The 25,125-nt window shown below is 36.3% G+C and overlaps 1 protein-coding gene across 6 annotated transcripts in view; it reads left to right on the top strand.

Moving 5' to 3' along the window:
• The window catches only part of LOC148851851 (uncharacterized), a 61,181-nt gene that overhangs the window by 6,717 nt on the left and 29,339 nt on the right, over positions 1–25,125 (top strand). For all 6 annotated transcript variants that reach the window (XM_088942399.1, XM_088942400.1, XM_088942398.1 and 3 more), the window contains 7 exons: positions 3,200–3,366; positions 3,636–3,715; positions 10,100–10,231; positions 10,388–10,504; positions 14,295–14,387; positions 18,080–18,157; positions 24,804–24,860. In XM_088942399.1, the coding sequence (XP_088798525.1) occupies positions 3,200–3,366; positions 3,636–3,715; positions 10,100–10,231; positions 10,388–10,504; positions 14,295–14,387; positions 18,080–18,157; positions 24,804–24,860 (724 nt within the window). The remainder of the gene's footprint in view (positions 1–3,199; positions 3,367–3,635; positions 3,716–10,099; positions 10,232–10,387; positions 10,505–14,294; positions 14,388–18,079; positions 18,158–24,803; positions 24,861–25,125) is intronic.

Genomic DNA, 25,125 nt, shown 5'->3' with positions numbered 1-25,125 from the left:
AATGGAGTGGTGAAGGACTTATTTTTAACTGGTAGGGGTGTCAAGCAAGGGGACCCCCTATCACCTTTCTTGTTCACTCTAATAGTTGATGTATTCGATCACCTCATCTCTAAGGCTTATATGGAAAACGTTCTAGCAGATTGGAGAATAGGTAGAAACCAAATTCCTGTTTCTCGTCTTCAGTTTGCAGATGATTTGATATATATATTTTTTTGTGATGAGGGTGACATTGGGTAGGTAGAAAATCTAAAGGACTCGATTAGAAGCTTTGAAAGAATTTCAAAATTGGGATTTAACCTTGAAAAGAGCTGCACAATTGTCCTTAATATGGAGGGGGAGGTTGAGGCAGTTGCAGAGTGCTTAGAGTGTTCCATTTCCTCTTGGCTGTTGTCTTATCTAGGCCTTCCGTTAGTGGCAAACCCAGGGAGAGTAGATTTTGGAACCCAGTCATAGAAAAATTTGAGAAGAGGCTAGCCTCATGGAAGAAGAATTACATTTTTTTGGGTGGTAGGATAACTTTGATTAGAGCTACTCTAGCTAATTTGCCTACTTATTTCTTGTCTGTCTTTAGGATTCCTCCTAGGGAAGCAAAGAAGCTGGAGAAGTTAATGAGGGGTTCTCTGAGGGAACCGGGGAAAGCAAGAAGAATCACTTTATTAAATGGGAGATTGTGTGTAGGAGTAAATAGGAAGGGGGAGGGGCTTGCTGTTAGGTATGTCCAGAAGAATTCAACATGTTTGGGGAAATGTCTGTGGCGTTGGCCTCTGGAGAGTGAGACTGTGGCACGAAGTAGTGGGAAGTATTTATGGTTGTTTTGAGAATGGATGGGATGCTGGTGTCTCATGGTGGGCTACTTTGGTGACACTATGGAAGGCAATTCTCAATAACCTTCTTCAGTTCCTCAGGTTTGCTAGGTATAAAGTTTTCTTGGAAACTCTGGTAGGTTTTGGGAGGATCTTTGGGTTGGAGATACCCCCTAAAGGACCTTTTTCTGTCCTTATTGTCTCTCTTTGTAAAAATGAGGTTGTTTCAAAATTTCTTACTCCTATGACATCCCTTGAGGCACCAAATTGGGACTTTGGATTCTGTAGAGGCGTAGGGGATGAGGAAATTGCTTGTTTACCTAACTTGTTTTGCATTGTAAGTTGAGTTTTTTTGGACTTGTCAGAGCCAGATAAACGGGTTTGGATTTCTTGGCATAAAGGGACTTTCTCTTGTGCTTCTTTCTTTAAGTCCCTTTATCATTCTTCTCATTTCTAGTTCCTCCCTTTTAAGGAAGTTTGGTGCAAGCCTGTTTCTCTTAGGATTATGGTGTGTTGTTGGGAAGTGTTTTGTGGGAAAATAAACACCTTGGATACCCTATAGAAGTAAAGACCCTTCCTTTGCATCTCACCTAACTAGTGTATCCTTTGCAGGTCTCATGGTGGGGATTGCTATCACTTGCTAATCTCCTGCTCCTTTACCTTAGAGTTATGGGTTTGTCTCTTCTCGTTGTTTGGGTTCAGGTGGAATATGCCAGCAGAAGTAAGCATGCTCTTTAACCTTTTTTTTCTTCTATTTGCTTAAAAAAAGAGGAAGGGTTATGTGGGGATTGCCATGGCAACTTTGATTTGGCCAGTCTGGGAAAAAGGAATGCTAGAATCTTCAGAGTAAAGGAGAGAAGCAGTCAAGAGTTAAAGGAGTGTGTGCTGAGTAGGGTAATACACTGGTTAAAGACATGGGAGTTGTTTCACAATTTCTCTGTTAATGATATTTGGAGGAATTGGCTAGCTGTAGCTAGATGTTCATTTATTTATTTATTTTTGATAGGAAACTGTTCTAGAAGTTAATTTATAAAGAATAGGTTATTGGTAAGTTGGGTACCCCCTCCTGGAGGGTCTCTGAAGCTGAATTTTGATGGAGCAGTCATGGCAACGGTCTCTCTGGAATGGAAGGTGCCTTGAGAAATGAATGGGGAGAGGTCATATTCTTTTACTCGGGTCCTTTAGGGATTGGGGACTCTACCAGGGGAGAAATATTAGCTGCCTTACAAGGGGTGTAATTTGCAAATCAGTTAGGACTGGAGCAACTTTGGATTGAAGGGGACAACAAGGTGGTGGTAGGGTGGTTTGAAGACAGCAAGCCGTGTGGTGGTATAAGAATGAAATCAAGAAATTTAAATGACTGACACAAAATATGCAAGTGAGAATATAGTGGGTGGGGAGATCAACAAATACTCCAGCTGGTTGATTAGCCAAGCAAGGGGTAAGAAGGGAACAATTGTTTTGGGCTCAGCTGTAACTTGTTAGTTACTTTGTTTGTAATGTAATCCATTTGGGGGAGGCTGCAGCTCATGCCTCTCCAAGGGATGCCTGTATCAGTTTTGAAACTCTAATTTAATAAAATTCTTCATTACTTATCAAAAATATTTATACATCTAGGCCTGCCAAGCGTTAGAGTGCTGGTTTGATTCTGAGAGTGGCCACTGTGTGCAAAAAAATGCCAAAGATTTGGTTTATATCTAGTCTTCCCGTCTCAAGACCTCCAATGGCTAGGACCAACATTGGGTGATGGCCTTTTAAATATTTTTTTACATACAAATATGAAGCTAGGTCTGGTTTGGGTTGGCCCAAGGATGAAAATATCAGTATGCACTGATACCCAAAATTGGGTATCAATGCATATCAATAGACTGATACTCTTTATTTTTGGTTTATTTTATCAGTCTCAGAGGAATGCCGTCTGTCATCTCAAACTTTCAAAACCCCTAAATCTGTTGTATATCAGTGTATCAATGACCTTGGATACGTATATGTTATGGCCAATACTTTGATCTTTGGGCGTATTGTATTGGTATTTTGATTCTTGGGTTGGTCAAGGCCTCAACCCTAAGCCAACCTGAAATTGATTCGGGTTCACACTTTTCAACCCTAACCTGAACTTCAATCTGACCCGATCCAACCTTTTTGGTTTGGTTCAGGCAATGGGCTAACCCGGCCCAAGTTGCAGCCCTACCATGCATGGGAGATTGCTCTTTATTTTGGTTTCATGTATATATATATATATATATATATATATATATATATATATATATATATATATATATATATACATTTTTCTCTCTGTTTGCCCATTGTGAGATGAAGGATTCGTATCAGTGTTTTCATTTACCTGTTGCTTATTATTTGAATTTTTAATCATGATTTATTTGACTGCATAGGACTTGCAAAGACAATGCAGACAAGTCATTTGCAGATTGCTCAGTTCCTCAAGAAAAGTCAAATGCGGAGATTAATGCAGAGCTGGAAATATCAGATGCCTCCTGTGAGGAAGATGCTTATGATGCACACTCAAATCCCAAGGGTTTTGAATGCAGGCAATTAATAGGTATGTGTTTTTGTTCATGGAAGCTCAGGATATTTAGTTGAGAATTGAGAGCTTCAAACAATCAAACCTAGACTTGGCTTACTCTGCAAAAAAGGCCAAAGGTTAGGAGTTATGTCTGAATCTAATCTACCCCTCCCAAGACCCCAGATAGCTGGGACCAATATTGGGTAATGGCCTTTTTTAAACATAAACTGGCTTCCTAATAATTTATTGATGTTTTCTTTTTTTTCACTTGTTTTTTCCTCATTTTTTCTTTGGTACTGTTGCAGCTCCTCAACAGGCATCGTGGGCGCTTATCAAGTCAAATTTGTTTCTGCACCGCAGCCGTAAATCCCAGACCATTGATGAGGTCTAGACCAGTTGCATCTATTACTCTGACTTAGAAATAATTTATACCTTAATGTTTTTTTGGTAGATGTAGGTGGCACTGGTATATTCATTTCAATTGAAAATGCTGTACTGATATTAAGTTGTTTAACTTCCATTTCATCCAAATGAACGCAAATCCTTGAAAAATTTGCTTCCATAGCCTAATATATGGTTTCAAGTTTTGTTCAAACATCCATTTTTTGGATATAGTTCTATTTCATGGGTACTCAGAATAAAAAGTAAAAGCATGCAAATTTTGACTAAATCTAATTGGATTCATCCAATTAAAATGGTTTTCATAAGCTTAGTAGTTTTAAGAGGAAGCCCACAATTAATTATCCACATTAGAAAATATTGAGATAATTGTTAGATTGAGGGCAAATATGAGAGAAAGTATGTGGTAGAAATACTGATCAGAGAAGAAAGATATGTAAAAGCTATGTAACTTGGATACATACATAGCTGGACAAGGTGTCAGATATTGAATTTACACTAAAATTGATTATCTGAAATGATATGGTTTCCTTGTACAAGTATCCAGGTATCATAGTGTAGAATTGGATATGAATTACATTTCACAAGGGGATCCCCAAAGGGGATTGGAACCAAGGAAGAGAGAGAACTGACCTGGTGAAAAACTTGAAAATGGAATAGATGGGAAAGATTATTTGTTAGCTGGATAAACTACTGAAGTTTGGTGGCATTTTTTTTGGTTAACCTTGAAGCTTGGTGGCATTTCTCGAGTAATTATCAAATTCATAATTGAAGGAAACCTTTTAGCTGTTTTATAACATCTCCTTGCTCGTCTCTTTATGGATTCACTTGATAAACCCATTAATATTTCTTCTCCTTCTGTTATACCTAAATACAAGAGCTTGGGTGTAATACAGCTGGCGACACACTGATGGATCCCTATACAACCTAATAGGGGGGCTTCGGAAAGAGAAGAAACAAAGCAGGAAACATCCAATGCAAACAAAATGGGTGAACTGACTGATCTGATGGACCCTTTTTGAGTAGAGAAATGATGGAACACTGCCTTCTTTTTTCAGAAGCTTGGGATGTTCTTATCTAGTCAGGCCAGAGTGATGAGATCTCTTGGAAAGAGGGTCCAAAATGGAAGTTCTTTGTAAGATGTTCTGAAAGGCCTTCGATGGAGTCCTGACGGTTGTTTGAGTCAGGATTTATTTGGGTAAATGTTTTCCTCCCAGGGTGGAAGCATTTAGCGTAGCTGGCATACCTTGATAAGGTGCTAACAGTTGACCACCTTAACAGAAGGCGGATGCAAAACTGTGAAATGTGCGAAGCAGCTTATGAGTTTGTTAAATCTTTTCCTCTTCTATCCAGGCGCTTGTTCCTAGAGTTCTTTCATTCTCTGGCTTGCCCTTTTTCTGATAACGATTTCTTGCTCTTGCCCTTCTACAAGGGATGTGATTTGGTTCTGGCCAACTATCCCGGTTGTTAATTTGGGGCTATTCTTTGATCCATGGTTCCATATGTGATTTACTTGGCTCCAGTACAACAGATGGTATCATTCTTTTGGTAAACAACAGAAAGTTATATTGCTTTAAAAAATTTGGACCTACTCCATACATCTCAAGTAAAACTAGAAATGCAGGAGATCATAGCAACCAGCAACATGCTGATTACATCCTTAAGGATCCAGAAGAACAATTCTAAATACAAAAACCTTGACAAAGAACACCAGAAACTAAGGGTTTTCCTTAGTGACTCAGTTGCTGGCTAAAGCATTTTCATAACTTTTTGCAGCTCTAGGGGTCCACCTGAATGAGCATTCTGAATAAGCAAAGCATCTCTCCTGCAGTCCTTCCTTGATAATATGTGGCTGAGACATCCTTCTTTGAAGGCAATGTGGAGTCTTGGTGGAATGATTGGATGACACGTGATGAAAGGGATTTAAATTCTGGAAGAAATTGAGTAATTTCAAAAGGAAATTGAAGAGTGGAATAAAGAGATATTTGGACCTATCAATTGAGGAAAGAAACATTTGGGTGAAAAAGAGGCATCAGGATGTGTGATGGAGGAAAGGAGTCAAAGATGGGAGTTAAAAAGGAATTTGAGTTGTTGGCGAAAAAGGAGGAAAATAGTTGGAGGCAAAAGTCAACATGTAAGTGGAAAGGATTTTATGCCTTTTAACCCCTGGAGCAATCTGTTGGTCTTTATAGCGGGGGTGAAACAGCAGGATCTTTGAAGGGAAGAAATTGTAGTTTAATGCATTAACTGGGAAGGTGGAAAGGCTTGTTATTATGTGGGCTTGTATCAACAAAGAGTTTTTTGGAGTTTCATTTCAGGTGTGAAGTGATTATTGGAATAGCATTCTGTGGGATAATGAATTTGTAGTATAATACTTTTTTGTAAACATCATACACATATAAAGGGAGTTCATCATGTAATTATTTCGGGGAAAACTCTCCGTCTTTTAATATAATACAAAATATTACCTTTCAAAAAACAAAACAATCAAGATGTAAGTGGACCAAAGAAGGAGTTGGGAACATAAAATACTTTCACTCATTGGCCAATGGTAGGAATAAGAAGAATTTTGTATTAAGGTTGATGGTGGATGAGGTGGATATTACTCAACAAGTGGAGGTTGCTATGGCATATGCTTTTGTTTTTTGAGTGTTAATTACTAGTTCATTTGTTGTGCACTTTAAAGCATTATATGGAAGCCTTCCCTTGCAATGTATTGAAGTGAATGGTCTTGAATGACCTAGATTGAATAGTAAAATGATTGAGAATTTAGAGAAGCCCTTAGAGTTGGAAGAAATAAAAATTGCAATTTTCTCAATGCCAAGGGTTAAAGCTCTTGGTCCAGATGTTTTTTCAATGGCAATCTACTAGGATTGTTAGATTGGGGGGCTATAGCTGTTGCAATCTATCTTCTAGAAGATGAGGCAGCTATCGCCCCCCAAGCTCGAAAAAATCATCAATCTTAAAACGGCTGAGAACAATATGAAGGTCTTAATTTTTTTTTTTTGTTGAATAACAGAGAATTTTCATTAGAGATGACAGAGAGTAGTACGAAATAGAAGGGGGGAGGTAAGCCATCTTAACCCTCCCATAGGGAAAAGGACAAACAAATTAGAATATTGCCCAAAATATTTGATCCCTTCCCTCCCCTTGCTTAGCAAGAGTATCTGCATATGAGTTGTCTCTCTTTACCCACTTTATCTGAATTTCCAAATCTTGTGCTAACTGATTAAACAGTCTTTTTTCATTAGCAAACTTCCATAGACCACTATCTTCTTTTTGCAGCCAGCCAATAACTAGCTTTGAATCCCCTTCAACAATAAGTTTGCGACAGTTCAATTCCTTAGCCTTCTTCATACCTTCCATCACAGCCAAGATCTCAGCCTGGAGTGAGTCACCAATACCAATAGGACCAGAATATAGAGCAATGACTTTTCCTTCTGCATCTCTAAAGGCTCCACCTATGCCCGCTGGCCCCAGATTACCTTCACTACTACCATCAACGTTCAGTTTGACAAACCCAGGGGCTGGTGGAGACAAAAGGGGAGTAATCTTGGTCTTTGCAGGGGCTGAATCTGCCACCTCGTTCCAATTTCTTCTGATCATATTGGTGGAGATACCTTCAAACGATTCTAGAGACTGCGCCCACTGTGCCATTCTAGTAGTGACTGCCTCAATGGCTTCCTTAATCCTTTCCTTATCAGAGAATGTTCTTGAGTTCCTTTCTTCCCAAACAGTCCAGCAAATAGCATCCTAACACACTTCCGTAGAGTCTTTGTAAACTCGGGGGGGGGGGTTCCACCTGCAATCAAGCAAAGAGAGAAACCAAGTCCAAATATCTGGAACAAAAGGGCAGGATATTAATAAGTGATAGCAGTTTTCACCATTAGCCTTACAAACCAGTTAGGAGACAAGCACCAATTGGGTCTTTTTCTTTGGAGCAAGTCACAAGTGTTACACCTTCCCAAGGCTTCCCAGCAAAAAGCCCAATCCTAGGAGGAATCAGTTTACCCCATACTTCGAGGACTGGAAAATTATTCCCCAGGCTAAGGCTGCACTAAGGCTTCGAAAAATGAGGCACAAGAGAACATGCCAGAGGAAGTTAGAGTCCAAATCTTGCTATCCCCTCGCCCTGGTTCCAAAACCACCCCACCCAAGATCTGAATTAGAGTCAAAACAGAAAGGACTTCAGAATCCCTGAAGCCCTTTCTAAAATCCATGTCCCAATCAAAGCCAGAATCTGATTCTGAGGGAGCCAGAAAAGGGGACATCGACTCATCTTTAAAGGAAGAAAGGAAGTACAAAGAGGGGAATTGCTCCTTCAAGCATACATCCCCACCCATTCGTGTTCCCAAAATTTCACTCAATTGCCAGAATAAAGGTCATACCTGATATAAGCCAAAAAGGAAGGAAGAATAGCATGGATAGACCTCCAAGGAGAAGCTCGTGTAGCCCTAGCCAGGATTCCAGCATCAATCAGTTTAATGATTTCCTTTTCTTGAGCTACTGATAAAAAAAATCTACTAGGATTGTTTGGAGGTCATAAAGGATGTTATGATGGAGGTCTTTATAGTTTTTTCTTGTTCTTTTTTTTGGTATTATTCGTCATTTGTGTGGGTGCAAATGTGGCTTTTGTGGCATTGACACTAGAGAATAGCAAAGCAGTGCACCCTAAAGAATTTAGACCCATTAGCTTGGTAGGCAGCATTATAAAATAATATCTAAAGTCTTCTCACTTAGGCTTGGAGATGTCTTGCCATCCATCATTTCTCAGTTTTAAGGGACTTTTGTTGAAGGCAAATTATGGAAGAAATTGTGATAGACAATTGGTGTGTAGAGGACTTCATGAGGAGGGAGAAAAAGGATAGTTATGCAAATTAGACTTAGAAAAGGCCTACAGTATGGTGGATTGTCCATTTTTAGAGATGGTTATGAAGATGATTGGGTTTTAAGACAAGATGGAGAAAATGGGTCATGCAATGTTTGAAGTCTTGTCATCATTCGATTCTAATTAATGGAGTAGCAGGAGATTTCTTTCTTAACAAGAGAAGAATTAGATAAGGTGTCCCATTATCACTAAAGTGGACAGTGTGGACCTTTTAAGGGGTTGGAGGGTTCGGAGGGGAAATGTTTGTGCCATTATTATCATTTTCTATTTAAATAGTTGGGTTGGAGGAGTAGAAAAGTTACAATCTTTTCTATTTTTTTTTGAGTAAAAGGTAAAGGTATTATATCCATTTCTTCAAACATTAAAGGATGTACAAGTATAGGCATGTACAGTGGGCCACTATGCATAAATAAAAGTGATGCAGGTTTCCTGCTAACTATTACAAAAACAAAATAGCAGGAAGAAAATAGTTCTGATGGGGAACATCTCTAAAGAGATCTGTTGCAGCCAACCAAGAATGAATGGTACCAAGGATCTTTTTAAGGAGTTCTTCTATTGAACCACATTGTGCCTTGAATATTTCTTATTTTTTCCTTACTATCTTTAGTAAATTTTTTTTGAAAGGCTCACAAATTTGAAGGTCAACTGAGGAGAGTAGCTTTTAGGTGAAGTGTTTGCTTGATAAAGGTGAGGAGGAGGGGGATAATATTTCAAGAAATTGGTTCATCATCATCATCATCATCTAAGGCTTGTTCCAACTATATGGGGTTGGCTACATGAATCCTGTTTTGCCAATTTAGGGGTGGATCTGGGTTGTTGACTAAAGAACATGGTAAACTTAATATGAAAGAACTCTAATGTAAGTGTTGTGTGAGAATGGTGCAATTGCCAAAATGGGTATGTGAATTAATGCATAGAAAACCCAAATACTGAGTCATTTCTTGGATGCTTTCTCTTGACTTGGGGGTGGCTTGCCTGGGGATGCCCCTTGCAAGAAGTTTCAGAAAGGTGAACAAAAGGAAAGCATAGAAAGACTTTTGTCGACAGGTGAAATTGCTTGAGAAAATGATTAGTAACTATGACAGTTCTTCAGTTGCGTCCCCTTCTCTAGGTAACATTAAGAGGGAATGTTTGGATTTGAGGAGTTAACTCCTACTGTTAGCCTGGAAGTGAAACCTCAGGAGCCATCATCTGACAATGCCCTATCATCTTCTATGCTCTTCTTTTTTCTTCTGAATGCTTTTTTTAATCTACTATTCAAAAAGGTAGAAAAGAGTGGTCAGCCCGAGTTGATCTCATCCTGTCTTTTTTTTTTTTTTTTAAATTTCCTTTTGGACCTTGCTGCTTTTTTTCCTCTCTATGTGTGTACTTTCTATTTTGATCTAGTTACCTTTAAGCAAAAGCTACATCATACCCATTAATCATATATTATTAATTTTCACCTTACATTCTAATATCTTAGCTTTATTTATTTTCAATTAGATAATGGTTTGCCACTGCAAGCCACCTCCAGATGGTAATTTGGGTTGTGGAGATGAATGTTTGAACCGGATGCTCAACATTGAATGTGTTCAAGGGACCTGCCCATGTGGAGACCAGTGTTCAAATCAACAGGTCCTTTAGCTGTTATTACTCCATTATCAGTGATGTTATTACTATTACTATTGTTTATATCATCATCATCATCATCATCATCATTACTATTACTTTTTCTTTCTTAATTCCTTATTTTTTTGCCTAAATGGTTAACGTTACATTTGATGTTTGCAGTTCCAGAAACAAAAGTATGCGAAATTTAAGTGGTTTCGCTGTGGCAAAAAAGGATATGGGCTTCAGTTGCTGGAAAATGTTTATCAGGGGCAATTTCTTATAGAATATGTAGGAGAGGTAATTGCACAGTTGTTAAGGTGCTCACTTTTATCTTTAGTGTTTATGTAATACTTAAAACCAGAAAGCTAAAAAAAAGAATGCTAAAACGGGAAGAACAGAGCAAATGGTAGTGTAAGAACTTTAAGACAACTGAGTTAGTGAACTCTAATACAGTTGAATTAGTTATTTTATGTTGATTTGTGTAAGATTTATGTTATTTGTGTTTAAACTATCCTCTTAAGTAAGTCAGTTAAACCAAGCCGTTATGGAGATTCTTTCTTCATCCTTTAGTTTCTGGTTTATAATTGCTATTAAACAATGAACTGGAAAAAGGAAACTCTTTGCTGAATGAAGTCTTCTCTATGGAATACATGAAAATCAATTTATATTGCTAGCTCTTACCCGTCTGGGACTTGCAAGGCTTATTGGTATTGGTCCATTACTATTGATGACTGAGACCTCACAATATTTTAAATTTGTCTATGTGCATTAGTTGTTGTTTTCGGGACCAATTGGAGAGGGAGATTCATTGAGAGCGGAGGTGATGGGTTACTTCAAGGTGTAGGATACGCCAAACAGTTGGGGTTGCATCAAATTAAGATTAAAGGGGACTCTAGTTGCTAATTGGTTTGATGTAGTCAGGTTGCTTGGGATCATGGAAACACCGACAGTGTAACGAAGGGGATTGGTATCTGTTTCAAGTGGACAAGGTCAACTAACGGGCTAGCGGTTACTTTAGCAAAACAAGGGCTGTAAGGGAGAACATATTTTGGGAAGTGTTATAATTAGCATGGTTTTGAAAACTGGACCAGACCAGATGGTCGGACCATCTGGTCCAGTTGACCTGGGAACTAGTCAGGAAACTGGTTCCATTTCTCCCCAAAACCGCTCTTGGGCCAAAAACTGTTGATTTGGCCAACAACCCACTTAATGCTGGAGCTGAAGAATCAAATTTGGAATTTTCAGAAATTTTCTGTATTTCTATATATTTAGACAGTATGGGTGTTATTGTCATTTTAACTAGTCCTCTGTAGGCCTGGGCTATAACATCTTGTTCCTCTAGTTTAGTAGGGATTGTCTTTCAATTTTCAATTTATTTGCATTAGTAGATAAAACGCTATTGTGTACCACAAGACAAGGAGTGGCATTTTGGTGAACAGTATTCCGGGCCACACAAGTCACTCTATAAGTAGATGCATTCTCTTCCTTTTGAAACTAATGAATGAATGAATGAAGATTTCTTTAGAGCTCTTTTTCTGTATGGGGTGATTCCTACAAACCCTAGAGTGATTCTTGGACCCCTTGGAGTTGGAGTGATTCCTTGGGATTTCTCTCTCTTTTCTCTTTCTCTACCCTTTCTACTCTCTCTCTTTCTCTCTCTCTCTCTCTCTCTCTCTCATTTGTCTTCTGATATTTTGTTCCAGCCCTACTTCATTACCGCTGACCCGGCAGTCAAACTGTCGACTCAGATGATGGTTTTGTCCATATTTTGTTTTTAATTTTTAAATCAGAACGGGCCGCCTGTTCGAACTGGATGGCCAGACCGTTTGGCCCAGGAATCGGTCCCCAAAATGGTTGTGTCCGGTCTTAAACCTTGATAATTAGTATAACTTGGGTCAACACCTTATTCTTGGGGTGGACAGTTGTACTTTGAAATATATTTAATGAAGTTACTGTTTCCAATAAAAAAGATGTTTTAACTAGCACTGATATATCTTAAGGGAAATCGAATCATTAGCAAAGAAACTGAATGTTTCTCTGCTAGTATGGCTGATGGCTTAGCATGAAAGGGGTAAATTGAATTGAAATATTTAGGGTGAGGTTCCAACTTCCAAGGGGAACCTGATGTAGGAAATTTGGGGTAGACTGTATCTACCGGTCTACATTCTTTCCTCTGTTCACATACTAATAAATTTTAAAAAAGTTATAACTATGTCTGTAGTCGTGTAAGATTTGGCTAAATATAATTATAGAAGGTTAGTCCAAGGTTGTAACTGGGTTAAACCAATCAATTGGTTGTTAAGGAACATGAATTATAAGCTACATGTGTTTAATGTTCTGCAAATGGGGTGGCTGATAACTTAGCAAAGCAAGTGGCTTTTAGAATTCAACTATATTGAGCTTGCTCATAATTTGTATATCTACTTAGAGACAGGGTAATAATCACTACAACACCCTAGGGTGTTTGTATTGTACTATAATATTTTCTGATATCTCCTAATAAAAAATTCAGTTATTTATCCAAAAAGGGTCAGATTTGGACCGATTGGATTTAGGGGTTTTGGATTCTATCAGCTTTTGGATTTAATCCGAGTCCTTGTCACCTTTTTTGAAATAAAGAATGGTGGAAAATGCAGATAAAGTAATCAGTCTTCAACTTACACATATAGAATAAATTTATATAAATATGAAATAACTAATTCATCAATTGTAAACGTTAAATGATTATATTGTTTATGCATGTGTTTATATATTTTAATTAGAGTATGATCTTAATCGGATGAAATGAGGTTGGGTCCACATCTTATCTGGCTATTAAACAGATGCAAATTTCAAAATTTGAATCTAATCCATTAATTATCAAAAAAAAAAAAAGAATCCAATCCATTTATGTAAGTAGGTTTTCCAAATCTAAAATAATTGGTTTGAATCTCAGGTCAGGTATCAGACTTTTTTTTTAATAACAAAAGGAAATTCAATGAGAAAAAAGAAGAAAAAAATACAAGGCGATAATAAATCACCTAGAGTAAAAAATAAAACAAAAAACAAAGACAATCGGAGACCCCCACTTAGCCCTCGTTTGGGAGTGCTTATTATTGAAATAAGTTCTTAATGCACGAGTCCTTATTCCCAATAAGCACTTGTAAATGTTTGGTTAGGTGCTCTTTCAAGTGCTTATTTTGTCAATAAGCACTTTTTTAATATTGTGCATTTGGTGAGCTTCTTTTCCCATAGGTGTTATTCATTAAAAATGAAGAGTTTAACCCTCATTTGAGAGTGACACACTTGAAAAAAAAAGAGGAAGAACGGAGAAATTAACATGGATCAAGCTTCTTGTTAGTTTTGGATTGGAAGGTTGTTCCTCTACTGCCACTGTGCTTCAGGAGATGGTGAAGTGAGGAGAGAAATCATGGAATGAAGAGAAAAATCTATTCTTTTCGCCCAGGGATACTGTGGGTATATTGAAAAACCCTTTTATTTTCTGGAATAATCACTTATTTGGCTTTTTTTACCAAACACACATTAGTGCTTATTGGTGTGGTTCCGGTCTAAAATAAGTGCTGCTAAAAGCCATCCACCTAACCCCCTTCATCTCCAACAACAATTAAATGAGCACCCACTCACTTCAACAACTTGCCTTAGCAGACCACAATACTGTTGCTCCAACGATCAAATGGACCATGAAAATCCATAGCTAACATCCATTCACTCCTCTTCATACTCTACTCCCTCTTCAATTTCTTTGAAAGCATCTTCCTCCTTTCTAGGCTCCAGCTCTGAGAAAGCTTTTCTTGCAAACTCCTCCCTACCTAGTAAAAAAAAAAATCCCAGCACTTGCTTACTTTGGACCTCCACATCAATCACTTTCTCCAAATTAACGATTTTCTCAAACGGTCTTATTGATCAAATATAATTTCTATTTTGTCCTCTTGCTCCATTGAACCTTCTAAACTAATATCCTCTGGTATCAGACTTTCAAATTCCATTGACAGCCCTAGTTATAATCATATTTTTCTTCTTATCAGTTTAGGTATCCATTTCTAATATAAAATTTATCCTAATATTTTCTAATTTGTTGTCCAACTAGGTGCTTGATTTGCATGCTTTTGAAGCAAGACAGAGAGAGTATGCTTCTATGGGTCAAAAACATTTTTACTTCATGACATTGAATGGCAGTGAGGTTTGGCCTTCTCTACTTTTATTTAGTTTGAGTTTTCTCTTCTTGCATTTTTGGATTAATCTTTTTTGTTTGCTACTCTAATTTAGTTTATTCCCTTGCAAAAAGAAATTTGAATGCTTATGTATCCTTTTTGATTGATATGCTTGTGGTTATCTTTAAGATAAAGGTGGTTAAGCTGAAATATTTTGATTTTTAGAGCAAAATAAAATTCAGTGGATATTGATAAAAAATGCAGTGAAGATAAGAAAGGGAGTAGAGAAGATGCAGCATTGTCATAGTCAAATTGGATTGGACAGTTAAACCAGTAAATTGGTGACCCAGTGAGCCTTCTGTGTCCCGGTTTTAGCAATTAAAATGCTGATTGAACCAGTAAACTAGTGCTTTGGTGAGTTTGGACTGGGTTCAAGAATGGTTTAGAAGTATATCAGTCCAGAATCTAGGCAGGACCAAACATAGAGAAAGGATCAGCTAGGCAAAGAAACTACCCTGTTAAGCCAATCCAGGAAGCACCCAGGTTTAGCAGACCATTATCCTGCCTGATACTCCATTCGCCGAACTACAGCATAAATAAAAAACAACCCTACAATGCCTTAGCAGCAAGCAACACCATAAAACCCTCTGCCACTAGATCCTCCCTGCTTATCATTCTTTAGGACCCTTCCCTCGGAGGGATTAGGGTCCATCATTTCCCAGTCAAGAAGCTGCTGTATTTCCTTGGATACTCATGCAGAAGTACCTCAGTTAGATTTTGTTTTCTCACAGTTTGACTCTGCCACATATGTGCCCTATAACTAAGTTCTCTGTCTTCTAAGTCCCTAATGCAGAAATTATAAATTCATCACCTTTGAGAAATAAAAACACCCTTTTGCTGTCTTTTGGGATATGGAAGGAAGAAATAGAAGAATTTTCAAACCCAAGTCAAAACTGCTTCCCAGAAAATGTAGGGGATATTTGTTCTCTCATCATGAACTAGACCTGGATGTCAAGAGTTTAGGGACATGCATACCATCTACCTTCGAGAGTTATTAATGTCTTGTGTAAAATACCAAATAGATGTGCACAGAATATGATGTGAAATTAACCGCATTTTTACTGATAAAAAAGTTTAGGGACATGCATAAGATGGATATAATGGTTCAATCTTCAATGGCACATGATGGTAAGATTTTTTTTGATAAATGATTAAACATTTTATTAACCCAGTAAATAAGAGTTACAGGCAACCCAAGGAGAGGCACGAAATGCGACCTTTTCTTTAAGATTGATCACAGCATTACAAAATCAGAAGAACATAATTACAAGGTAGCCCAAAGTAAAGAATCCCGAGAGACCCCCTGTTTAGCAAGTGAGTCGGCCATCAAGTTTGCTGATCTGCGTACCCACTGGACTCTAACTGTCATATTTCTTGTTAGCCATTTGATTTTGTTGAGGAGATCTCTATAGCCCCAAATCACAGAGTCCGGATTCAGAGGTCAATGTTTTTGATATTTTTCGATGATTAGGATCACATTTACTTTTGCATGTATCCTTTATTGGATTGACATTTCATTAGGTGGATTTCTTCTGATCCTTATTTTGCAACTTCTTATTTTACACAAATGAGATTTATATTATCTACCAAAAATGATGAAATTCTTGTAAGGGGTGTATTCTTTACTATCTTGAAAAGTTGAGATTAGTTTTACCTGTTGGAAATGAAAAGAGAGAAATGGGACCATCCAGCCCTGAGTCACGAGACAGTTCCTTATCATCATGAACTGGCTCCTCAGGAGTCTCTTGGCAAACCATTCCCACCAATCATATCAATTTATGATCAAATTGATTTTTGACCATACTATAGAAGTTTTTAATAATACTTGGAACTTCATTTTTGGTTCTGATCATAAAATGAAATAATAATAGCCACCAATAGAACAAATAAAATCTGGTCCCTGAACATCAGTGTGAACAATATGAAAAGAAAAGAGAGTAGTCTTATTTTATTATTTTTTGAAAGATGAAGATATATTTCATTAGAGATAAGAAAAAGGGGAAGCAGTAATGGGAGAGGTTCCCTCCATCAACCAGATTACATCCAAAACCCAAGCTTTGATAGAAAAGAAGAAAACAAATTACATTGGAGATGTTCTTAGGTGGATGACTGGTTGTCCCCATTCCCAGTAATGCTCTTAGGGAGCATTGGAATCCAAATGTTAATGATGCATGTTTTAGGGAAAGACAGTCTTCTATTTAAATTAAAATTTTATGAATGTAAGGGGCCATTTGATAATGACTGAAGTGGCTGAACTGTACGACTCGGTGTTGTGTTTTTGGTGAGCAAGCCATTAAGTAGGTCATGTGTTCCTTATTGGCTTAATAGCATGCTAATTGATTGCTATTACCACTAAATATTTTATTGCATTATTATTTTATCCACTAAAAGACAAAGCAATAAGTCATTAAATTCAGATACTTCAGTTGTTATTAAATGGCCATTAAATAAGATGAATTGGCCTTGGAAGAAAGAGCAGTTCTTACCTCTATCTTGGTAGAAGTTTTCTGGCAATCATTCCCTAAATAGCTGCCTTGAAACATCTGAAACCTATATTTTTATAGAGACATGTCCATCTGTACCAGAGATATTTTCCATCATCAGTTTCACATTCACTGGATTTCACAGCATCTTCAAACTTTTAGGTTCCTTCTGTTTAGTTAGAATTCATTTCCATCCTAAGTATATCAGTCTCTGCAAATATCTGAAGAGAGTATGAAGCACATTGACTGGGACAAATAATGTTGGGAGTTGGGACTCATTTACGTTTTCTTTTTTCATTGTTTTTATTTTTAATTATTTTGACAAAGATAATTAAATAATGGATAATTTCTGTCTAACAGGACAAGCATTTGGATGAAAGGCACATTAACTGGGACATGTGTCACACAGCTATTATGTGCTCACTCATTGTGCTTACCTAATGTGCCTACTACATCCTGACCCTTTTCCCGATTGGGGTTCACATATTAAATTTGCCTACTCTATTGAACGAGATCACTTGTGATCCATATTTTAAAACTTGTTGCATTAAGATGGGATGCAAAAATAGCAGATGTTGCTGTCTCTTTTTTGGAAGATGTGCTGTTCAATATGTGGCCTATCCTACTTTTATTCTCATTTTGTTTTGTTTATTTTTTTTGTAAGATTTTTTTTTCAATGTTTTGGTGTAAGAACTAAGATTTTTTTTTTTGTTCAAACCTTGAACATGTTTCCCTTCATTTTCTTTCAAACCAAACATAGCCTAAAGGATTAAAAAGTGAATTACAAATTATACAAATTGAAATTGAAGATAAAACAACTTATCTTCAATACTAAAATGCTTTTGCTTTACATCTGAGCCCAAAACATTTGATTCCTCCCAACCCCCTGTTTTTTCGAAGAGTCAGCCTTGCTGTTGGACATTCTTTGCACCCATTAAATTGTAATATCCATGCCCCTGGTTATTCATTTAAACCTCTTCAGTTCATTTTTGTACATCCACAAATCATTCCCTTACAATGGAAAATACCCCAAAATGCAAATCTTGTCCATTATGATGGTACAATCTGATTGTTTCCTTGTTTTGTTGTTACTATTTTTGTTATTGTTGTTATTATTTTGCTAATTATGATCAAAGATGTTTTCTAAACCTTCATTTTTTTATTTCTATTACGTTCAGGTCATAGATGCATGTGCTAAGGGAAATTTGGGGCGTTTCATCAACCACAGTTGTGATCCTAACTGCCGCACAGAAAAGGTTATATATATTTATTCTTTTTTGTTTACTTTTTATTCTGGTTTTTTATCTGTAATGAATAAATTTGCATTTGTACTAGGAAATGAGTCTGTGAATAAGAATAAGTAAATAACCCTGGAACTCAATACAGAAATGGATTCCACTGAGTTACAAAGGCCGGAATTGGAACCCTGTCAGCAGAAAAAGCTCACTCCTTACTGTTCTTTTTCTGTTAAGAGTTATCAGCAAACCTGTTTATTTCTATATATATTCAGATAACTTCGTCTATTCCTTCTTCTTTTTAAACTTAGAAACCTATTTGTTTTTGTTTACATAAGCCTATGTTTTCATCTCCCTTTCTCTTTTTGTGAATGTGTGTTTGCATGTTTGAGAGAGATTGAGAGTGACAAGGCATTTATTTTAAAAAATAAATAATAATGGGATGACATGTTTATTTGCTCTAAGAACATAAATTTCAATTTAAATATGATTTGTAGCAAGTGGTAAATCTGCAGCTGATTCTAAAGATACTGCTTTTAATATTGAAAATGTAAAATATCTTTCTTATTTTCGATAAAGGGAACATCTAATCAGAGATCTCTTCTTTCCATTTCTTCTTCCTCGAACCCCCTTATTCTTCCCTGGTCTTCTTGAAATGGTGGTTAATTATTTATTGAAGTGACAATAAATTAGTTGAAGAGGTAGCATCTCTATGTCTTTCTTTTCCTTCCTAAATCCTTACAATATATATTGCTGGAGGTGAATGGACATCACTGATGACTCCAATTTCAATCGACTAGTCTTCATCCAGTTACTGCACCTCGGCATTCCAAAGCTTGCCCACAACTGTTGATCATCTTGTGCAAAACAAAATAAAAAAATTTTCAATTCCATCAGCCTGTGCAGGTAATACAAGATTAGGGTAATGATACTGAGTTAGTTATGGATACCCATGAATGATTTCAGAGCAAACTTGACACCGGTCCCTGAAAAGACATAACAAAAAAAAAAAAGAAAGAAGGAAAACTACATTACAATGCACCATAATCTTTTTCTTAGATTAGAGGAGAAAAGATGGATAGGTAATTAGATACCAAAATAATCACGTTTCCTTTTCTGTTCTCTTATTCCCTTGATGATATTTGTCTTCTTATTATTACCTTTTTAATTAGAAAAGCACTCAAGTAATAGGTATGTCTACGTAGAAAAGTTTTGCCTTGTCACATGGTACCGTGCTTTGTCAGTAGAGGAGGGAAAACCTCCCTGTCACCCTATCACTGCTCTTAAAAAATAAAGTAGAGAAGGGAAAGCATGTTTTCTTACAAGTGATCATCTATATTGAAATGATTTTTGCAAGGTCTTTCATTGCCAAAACTGGGATTTTTTTGTTGTGATGCAGTTTAGGTTGTACACAACCTGACCCAATTCAAAATTGGGTTAGGTTTAGGATTAGGGTTGGAAAAGCCAACAGGTTACCTGAGGGTAACCTGATGCAATCCAATCTGATTTGTTATTCTTATTTATTTTTTCTGTTTATGATTGCGGCTATATTATTTTGATATGTATATGTTTGTGTATGGTGAAAAGATGTGCATGTAATATTTGCTTATACAACATATGCATTTGCATGTTTCTAGGTGTGCACAAAAAATAAAAAGGGTAAATCGCTAAAGTCTTCCCTGAAGTTTCTAGTTGTTGTTGAAACCCCCCTTGAACTTTCTGACATAGTTCCATGTATACCCCTTTTGTTAGAATCCTCTAAAAAGAGGCATGAAAATGTCCAAAATATCCATGGGGTTACTTTTGATCAAAATGTTTATTTTCCAAATTTTCTCTTGATATAAATCACTAGCCCAAACCCTTCCAATCTCTTTTCTGAAATTGATTTGTTTTTCAAAATTTCCCTTTATATTAATCAGTCAAAGGTAAAGCTGCAACTTTAAGTTCTCTCTTTTTCTGTTCTTTATAAAATTTGTATTATTTTTTCTGTAGAAACCAGCCTTAATAGTTGGGAGGTGATTACAATTACTAAAACTTCAGGGGAGGTTTCAGCAACAGTCAAAAACTAAAAGGGAGGTTTCAGAAATTTACCCAAATAAAAATAACGTTTCTATATGTGTGTGTGTGTGTGTGTGTTTAGAATTTGGAACCTTAGGTTGATGTGTTAGTTGGGTTAGGATTAATGCTGAAAGTTGTCTAAAGGACAAGATCTTACTAGGTAATCAGATTATTCCGCCCAAGGTTCTATTGATATGTTTTGGTGCTCTTTTAGTCTTAGGTATGAGACTAGATTATCAATCCTGACATATTGATGATGTCCGACCATATCACTAATATATTGCTTTTTATCACCTTCTTTAAGCCAATACAAGGCAATAAAGTCAAAATATTTATATGATGCAAACCATATCAACAACTCTAAATAAGAAGAGAAGGGGGTGGGGAAGAATAAGGGAAGAAAGGGTAGAAAGATACCTAATTTGGTTGTGCATTGTCGCAGTAGGCTTTTGCTTTCTTCCTTCTTCATGGTTCCTTTATGAAAAATGTTGAGCCTTAACTGTTTTGGATTTTGGGCTTCCTAAAAGTTGATAATCATTATAAGAAGCATACTTGGTGTAGCGTAACAGTACGTATTTGTGGTTCTGCAAACGTATGGCTTGCTATCTATTACATGTTGATACCATTTTTAAATACTATTATTATGGGTCCAACTTGAATGCCTATTTGGTCAAAACTTCAGCATGATGAGACAAGTTTAAGCCATCGTCAACTTATTGTTTCTAAAATTTATTTTTTGATCAATCATTTCCTAAATTTATATCCAACTAAAAATATGTGTTCTGATGATGTATAAAATTGATTTTGGCATGTTATCAAATGTTAGACAACCACATGACCAATAGTGTGACCACACCACAATCATGTCTTAAGTACAAAGGCTACTGGTAAGGATGCAGATAATGATAAACAAAGAAATTTAATATTGTTATTTGGCAACTACTAATGTATTAATTGACAACGATAATAGGTACTTATAGGAAAATAATTATATTCCCATCAAGGTTACATTTATGCTCTGTACAGAAATTCTTGGGAAGTGCCTATCGCTCGCTACACAGCACGCTGGAAGGTCATGCTTTTATCTGTTCTATCCTTTAGGCATATATTTTGGACATTTTTGGAGTATGGTGAATCTTCTCATCCTTTATTTTATTAGTTTTTTCTCACTCGTAGATCAGGGGTTTTAGCAAGAGAGGAAGGCACCTTGGGGAGAATTTCCTTTTGCTGTTATGCGATTGATTTGAGAAAAAAAAACTGAATGTATTGGCTTTGAGAACTAAAGCTATACCCAGAAACACCTCTTAGGAAAGCAGTAGGAACATCTTGATCATGGCTAGCTGTATGCAAAGGATTCAGGGAAATCGCTTACTCTGATTTCTTTAATTTAAAAAAGTTGAACAATATAGATAGCTCTGACATAATGCTTTTTGGTCCGTTTTTGAGTTCCCAGTTTGAGCTCCTTGTTTTATGTGGGCTAATGTACACAGCCTTACACTTTTCAATGAAATACATTATACTTCTTCAAGATAAATTATAAGAAAACAAATTAATCTGTCTTATATCTATAAAAAATCAAATTACTCATAAAAGCATTGTAACTCCTTTGACTTGAAAAAATAGAATATTTTTCTATATTTGTTATACCTTATTTATCATCAGCGTCATCATCATTCAAGCCTTATCTGAATTGTATGGGGTTGGCTGCATAAATCCTGCTTTGCCATTTCATTCCGTTTAATGTCATATCCTTTGTTAAATTAGGAAGTGCATAAATCATTTATTTCTACTTCGATCCATGACCTTTCTGGTCTACGCCTTGCCCTTCTAGCCCCTTCAACTTGCAACAAATCACTTCTTATGGGTGTGGCCAATGGTGTTCTATGCATATGACAAAACCATCTTAGTCTACTCTCATTTTATCACCTATTGGAGCTACTCCTAGGTTCCTTCAGATGTCTTCGCTTATAGCCCTATCATTTCTTGTTTTTCCAGTTATCCATCTGAACATATGCATTTCTCCCACACTTTGTTTTTTGGAATGTTGTTTCTTCACTGCCCAACACTCTTCTCCATACAGCATAGCTGGCCTGGCCTTACAACTGTTTGTGTTATTTGCCTATCACATAAGACTCCGATGCAGCCCTCCGTTTAGCCCATTCTGCTCTAATTCTATCGGCAACATCCTTATCAATCTATCCCTTGTTGTGATACTTTTCTCATATTGTAAAAAGAAAACTTTATAATTAGATTATGTGCTTATAACATTTACAACTATTTCCTAATTTTGTTCATGTGTTTCAATTTTTTCTCGTTCCCAACTGTATCCCATATGCATCCTGATATGCCTCTTAAATTTGGCTTTCCTATAGATTTTTTTTTTTAATATGCTGATTTGCATTTGGATACCAATATTTTGAACCTTCATTGCACCCATGACCTGGTCTCTTTTATGGGTATGGGAGCCCCTAGATATGTAAAATTCCAAAAAAATCCAGTATAACTTTCATAACCCAGATGGCCATTTTAACAGCCAGGTAAGTTTATAAAATCCTGACAGGTTTTTTATCAAACAGATTGTTACCTAATTAAATTGTTTCTTACCAAGTAAACTGTTGCTTGACTAAGCTCTCTTTTTGTTACATTATTACCCAAAAAGTGTATTTAACAGAACAGAATGGTGGAAAAGGTTTCATGTATCCAGCCCCATATAGATGGGACAAGGGTTAGATGATGATGATAGATCTTGTCTTTCCTTGAGCCTGGAAATAATCTTTAAGTTTGAATTGTGGCTGTATATGGGAATTTAATATATAGACCTGCTTGTTTTAAATCTGCCGTAAATATTATTAGGTGTGAAACCTGCCTAATTTTTTCATACATGTCTATATTGCAGCATATCGGGATCCGTTACTTTTGGCTGCATATCTTGTTTAAACTATGTCTACTTTCATTTTATTATTTTTATTTTGCAATGAAAATAGGAAAAGAAAAGATGTGAACCCACAACAGATTTGTTCCTGCAAAGGCCATGTCTATGTGCAGCATAACAGGATCCATAACTTTTGGCTGCATGTCTTGTTTAATCCTTGTCTACTTTTGTTTTTTTATTTTTTATTTTATTTTTTTATTTTGCAATGAAAATAGAGAAAAGTTGTGAACCCATAACAGATTTGTCCCTGCAAAGGCCATGTCTATGTGCAGCATATAAGGACCCATAACTTTTGGCTGCTTGTCTTGTTGAATCCTTGCCTACTTTATTTTATTTTTTGATTTTTCTATGAATATAGAAGAAAAAATATGTGAGCTCATAACAAATTTATTCCTGCCGAGGTTTGGTGAGATAACCAGTTCACTGATTATCAGATTACTTAATCTCTATTTTGATTTTGAAATGTTTTATTTATTTGTTTATTTTTTGCAGCTGTTTTATGAATGACAAAAACTGTAAATTCATATCCGTTTAGCTTTTCCTTGCATGCCTTTTCTTTTGTTCAGTAATAAGGCCAATAAAATTTAAAATAATTGGCTACACAGAAAGTACACAAGATATAAAATATGCAAACAGGGCAGAACTTCCAAGACTGTTTAAGAAATTGCTCCTTCATACACCCTTAAGCAGTTCTGCGAGGAGGTAGCATGCGAGTTGGAAGCTGGAATCCAATGCTTGTCCAAGAATCTGATTTAATTAAAAAATTGGACTTGAGGATATGTTTACAGACAAGTACATACTATATTAAGATGTTTTTTTATTTTTTTATTTTTTATTTTATTTTGATGTTGTTTACTTATAAAAGAGGAAATGTTAATAGAAGCTTGGAGGAAAAAGGAAAATTTTACATGGTGCCTCAATAGTGCATGGTGTCAGAATCTGAAGCATGTCTGATATGGCATTTCCTCTATGTAGAAGAGAAGAGTGCTATAAGAAGCTAAGCAAAGCTTAGCTTTAAAATAGTATCACTCCCCTTGTTAATTATTCAGTTAAGTCATTAGCTGATCTCTCAAACCAATAGAATGAATCTGATAGAAATGTGAAAAGGTATTTTTTGTCTTTATCCTTGTTCTTGAAACCTTTTTATTATAACAGGAAAATGCTTACTGTTTTTCACCATAGTTTTACTTGTACATTTTATTTATTTAGTAGATCTGTTTGGTAGGGGCCATTACTTGGTGTAATGGCAAAATCTCAGTCTGGAAAGTGTGAGAATGTGGGTTTGAGTCTGAGGGGGCGGCCACTTTGTGTGGACAAAAATGCAAAAGTTTAGGACCATGCCCAGTCTACCCTTCCCAAGACCCCAGATAGTTAGGAACAGCATTGGTAATGCCCTTTTATGCATTTGGGACATTTTAGTCTGCCTTGATATTGTTAACACATGTTATAGTTTTTTTTATGCAATTCTTTGTTGCATATGTTTTATCTATGTTTGAATTTGTGTTATTTTGACACTTTTTGTTTTCTTTGTAAGACATTTCTTCTATCAATTAAATTTTACTTTTTTATATCATAGAAAATCTAAAATTGAAGCACTTCCTGTTACATGTTTTATTCACTTATTCAATGGTGGCTATTTTACATCAGTTATTTAACTCGGAGTTCTTGTATAAGCAGTGGATGGTGAATGGAGAAGTTTGTATTGGACTCTTCGCATTGAGGGATATTAAGAAGGTAATGTTTCAACTTCACATTGTTATCTCTATATCTTTTATTCAAATTGGTATCTGCTTGACTACGTTTATTTTTTATGTAGTTAGATTTTCTATGATTTTAAATTGCTTGAAGTGGAAGGCCTGCAATAGCTGATAAATTGTCTTTTAAGCATTATCCTGTGTGAGCATGATCACCAAAAGGTATTGCATCTCTAGTGTTTACCTCAATTCAGGGATGGGGGAATTCTCTTGAAAATGATTCTATTGACCCGCAATTAGATTTG

This window comes from Nelumbo lutea, chromosome 5, assembly GCF_056320005.1.
Source record: "Nelumbo lutea isolate HS-2025 chromosome 5, American lotus-T2T, whole genome shotgun sequence".
Classification (NCBI taxonomy): domain Eukaryota; kingdom Viridiplantae; phylum Streptophyta; class Magnoliopsida; order Proteales; family Nelumbonaceae; genus Nelumbo; species Nelumbo lutea.
The sequence above is the reverse complement of the archived record's forward strand: the minus strand, read 5'-3'. Positions and strand labels throughout refer to the sequence as shown.